The sequence below is a fragment of the Octopus bimaculoides genome, chromosome 21, assembly GCF_001194135.2.
Source record: "Octopus bimaculoides isolate UCB-OBI-ISO-001 chromosome 21, ASM119413v2, whole genome shotgun sequence".
NCBI lineage: Eukaryota > Metazoa > Mollusca > Cephalopoda > Octopoda > Octopodidae > Octopus > Octopus bimaculoides.
In genome coordinates this window covers 28852568-28857191 of record NC_069001.1, presented here as the reverse complement: position 1 = coordinate 28857191, position 4624 = coordinate 28852568, and the positions used below count along the sequence as shown (strand labels likewise).

General features: G+C 36.2%; 1 protein-coding gene across 1 annotated transcript in view; it reads right to left on the bottom strand.

Moving 5' to 3' along the window:
- The window catches only part of LOC106883108 (glutamate receptor ionotropic, kainate 2-like), a 676112-nt gene that overhangs the window by 21752 nt on the left and 649736 nt on the right, over positions 1-4624 (bottom strand). Inside the window, exon 8 of the mRNA XM_052975463.1 lies at positions 3405-3506. Coding sequence (XP_052831423.1) covers positions 3405-3506 — 102 coding nt within the window. The remainder of the gene's footprint in view (positions 1-3404; positions 3507-4624) is intronic.

Genomic DNA, 4624 nt, shown 5'->3' with positions numbered 1-4624 from the left:
ATATATATATATATACACACTTTTATTCTTTTACTTTTTTCAGACATTTGACTGCGGCCATGATGGAGCACCGCCTTTAGTCGAGCAAATCTACCCCGGGAATTATTCTTTGCAAGCCTAGTAATTATTCTGTCGACCTCTTTTGCCAAACCGCTAATTTACGGGGACCACATTATAAACCCATGCTGCTCATGTTTCTTACACGCAAACTGCTAGATCTATTCCTTCAATCTGAATTCATCACTCAAAGTACTGCCTGGACTTACTTGGGATTATATGTAATGGGTTATTTCTTCACGGAAATACAGACAAACCTCAATAGCCTCGAGAACAAGATGAGCTGTGGACTTTATTCTGCTATCTTTATTCTTCTATCTAGTGTTTTATTCTTCTATATACTGTGTACCCAGTGTAGGGCATCCCAGCTGTAAGACATTAATTACTTCTACTTCTCCCTTTTTTTATTCACCTTACTCTAATTAAATATTTTAAATGGGCTGAGATGCCCGTTCTGCCTTGGTTTTGCTTTCCTTTTCATTTAATATATATCTGCTGACTCAGAAGTCTACTACAGATCCTCAATTCCAGCTTCAACTGTAAACTTGGAACCTAGCAGATGACCAATATAGCACTTACGCAGCGTACCTATTGGTTTAGATCATCAGTGGAATAAACCACTCATATTCTTTACGCGCACGCGCACACACACACACACGAACATATATACATAAAGTACGCAGAACATATTAGCATGTATCTATGTATTTACATCATAATCGTAAGATTGTGGTTTCGATTCCTGCACCGGGCGACACGTTGTGTTCTTGAGCAAAACACTTAATTTCACGTTGCTCCAGTCCACTCAGCTGGCAAATAGGAGTAACGCTGCGATGGACTGGCGTCCCGTCCAGCTGCGGAACACATACGCCATCGAAACCGGAAAACCGGGCCCATGAGCCTGGCTAGGTTTTTAAAAAAATGGCGCATTTATATATTTTATGTATTTATATATGTATCTACGTATGTAAATATATATATATACATATGTGTGTGTGTGTGTGTGTGTGTGTGCTTACGTAAATATATATGTATATATATGTATATACACGCATGTGTGCGTGTGCGTATACGGTTGATTGAATGTATGTGTGTATGTATTAAGGCTTGAACAGAAAGAGCATAACAAGGAGAAAAAGTTAGACGAAAGCAGACGAGAAATTTAACCAACGACGCGATTCACGGACTATTCGCAGTTGGTTGTTTTTCGTCAGTCAATAACCCAAAATATCATAGTGGTTTCGCACCATTTGCATGCATATAGGTTTTGCAGTATTTCTCTTAATTAAACTCTCCTGCGAATATATTCTATTCCCCAGTGTGCACCTATCGTAGAAAATACTTAATTACTTGTCGAAAGTTCAACGTCACGTGTTGAATATCTCGAACAGCACTAAGTGGTGGCAGACCGAGTGTTTTAACCAGACATTCCTGGCTTCTGTAATATTGTGTTATGAATGATGTGGCCGTAATATTCTCAGATAATTTATATTGCGAAGTAGATGTAAAAAATGTCAGCTTCAATGAACACTGATTCATGCGTTTCAAAGACTTAAAACTTGAGCGAACATAAACATGAATTTATGAGGAGTGTGTTCACATTTAATTTACTCTTAATATATCATATAGTGTTAAAATCATTGCCAATTATTTGTTCAAGTAATGAGAAAGCAAATAAAGACCTCTTACTTCAATTAGTTATATTATGAGCCAATAAGCCTCTACTGTATGGAACGAGATACTAGAAATAGCAGTTAAATACACCTCAAACAAAACGTACTGACTATTAAGGATACACATTGGATATTGTGTGTGTATGCAATATATATTCTATACTTTATTATTAAAACTGCAAAACATCGCAGACGTATTCCAAGAAACTGCTACTCAGAGTTTCGAACGGGAACGTGAAACTCTGAGTAGCAGTTTTTTCAGATTTGGCTGCGATGTTTTGCAGTTTGGATCTTTTTTAAAACGGGGGCCACATTTTTCATTAATGTTTTACGTAGTGTTTTTGGTACCGAAAGACTTTCAAACTTCGTATACTTATCTATTTTGTGTTATAGAACAGAAAAATATTTTTGTATTCGAATTTATTTCATTAAAAAAATTGTCTTATTTCGATAATTTCAACCAATCACTGACAAGTATTCAGTTGTTTACATTTACTCCTTTGGCTGATTAAGCGATGTAAAGCGTATTTTATCTCCATACCTTCGATTTATTTGCTTTTTTCAATTTAAATTTGCTTTAACCCTAACCCTAACACTAACCCTAGGGTTAGGGTTAGAGTTAGGGTTAATTGTTTCAGAATCGTTTGTTTATGTAGTCGGCACTTAATGTATATCGGCTGAATGGACGTCAGTGATTGGTTGAAATTACAGAAATACGACAACTTTAACATGAAATAATTTTTGGATTTTTTTTTTTTTTAAGACTAAGAGAAAAAGATGTTTTATATGACACATTCTACCAGTGTTCCAAGTTTCAAAGTGTTTCGTTAATGAAAAATGTGGCCCCCGTTTTAAAAAAGATCCTGCAGTTTTAATAATAAAGTATATAATATATATTGCATACACACACAATATCCAATGTGTATCCTCAACAGTCAGTACGTTTTGTTTGAGGTGCATTTAACTGCTATTTCTAATATCTCGTTCCTTACTGTAGAGGCTTACTTGTTGGTTCATAATATTCTTTTATTCTTTAATTCTTTTACGTGTTTCAGTCATTTGACTGCGGCCATGCTAGAGCACCGCCTTTAGTCGAGCAAATCGACACCAGGCCTTATTCTTTGTAAGCCTAGTACTTATTATTTTGCCGATCCGCTAAGTTACGGGGACTTAAACACGCCAGCATCGGTTGTCAAACGATGTTGCGGACACGGACACACACACACACCCACACACACACACACATATATATATATATATATATATACGACGGGCTTGTTTCAGTTTCCGTCTACCAAATCCACTCACAAGGGTTTGGTCAGCCCGAGGCTATAGTAGAAGACACTTTCCCAGGGTGCCACGCAGTGGGACTGAACCCAGAACCATGTGGTTAAGAAGCAAGCTATTTGCTACACATTAATTCCTGCGCCTATATGAAATATAAATGAATAACAGTGACAGCAGAGACAACGATGGAAACGGAGAGATGATGTTTGCGGTAATGGAAACGACGTCAAAGTCAGCGATGACGACGTCGAAGGTGAAGGCAATACGAAAACCAACAGCGAGAACAGCAACAATACTAATAGATTTGAATATCAATGCCAATTTGGATATCAACAAATGTCATCTGAATGAAACGAAGAGTTAATGGCACTTTTGTGCTTTACTTACTTTACGTAGTCCAGTTTCCTTTAGCTGCAGTATATCCAAGGAAAAGTCCATTCGTCGACCGTTCGTTAACTTTATATTTCCTGACAGACCACGCATCTGAACCTAGATTGAACACAAAACAACACATTAAAACATGTCTTAAGAAGACAAGTAACTATCGAATCATTTTCCCAAGTTATTCTTTTGGCCTAGTAACTGAGTTTCGTTATACAATAAATGAGTCATATTAAAAACGAACACTAATAAATGTTTTGCTATCGTACGTAGGATGAAGCATGTAGCGGAATGAAGGATGTAGCATATTCTTAATATTCCTTGTGAAACTCAATACTGGATCATATCCGTGTCAGAGGTAATACAGCATTTCTTAAACTTATGTACTTAGATTATACACAATATCCTTAATGTAGCGAGAAAATAAAATTAGTAATATCTATACATTTCCAGTTATATATTTATCTTTCTCAGTCCTGTACGCTTGTTCCATTCCCTTTTTTCACACATTAAACCGACCTGTACATGTACAATCTAACTTGAACACCAAACTCCAGAAAATCGACACACTCCTCTCAATGGTGCAGGAAAGTGATCCTTGAGCCATGTAACTTAACTTAATTTTATTGATGCTAATATCATTAATATAACACGTATACTTAGAATTATTGAAGGATATTATAATAACATACAAAAATATGTGCACGATATGATATAGCCTTGCACTAAAACAGCCAATGAAATGTAGAATTATTACGTATGTGAATAATGCAGTAACTATTTAGGAAGTTCGCGATGTTGTGACAGCCATAGAGACCCATTAGACTTTCTAATTGAATTTCGATGTGTATCTGATTAAGACTGCTACGATTCGAATTTAAAGAAGGATGAAGGTTAGTGATTAAATCTTGTACATTATAGAAAAAAAGACACAATTCAAATTTGTCGGAGGAGAATCAAAGATCTTAGAAACATTATATAAATACAGTAAAGTATTTAATACTGATTCTGTTTACAGCAGTGGGCCTCCAAATTGGGTAGTACTTGTGGGAAGATCCAGGGAGGGGTGCGTTAAAGAAAAGTGGGGTCATTATGGGGTGGCCCAATGGGGGCGATAGATCTATAAATAACAAAATAATGGGTTAATTAGATTAAGTTTCATTTGTGAAATAGTTGTTTTGAATTTGCTTCAGAAAGTGATCTATGTTTTTGGTAGCGAGTGGTGG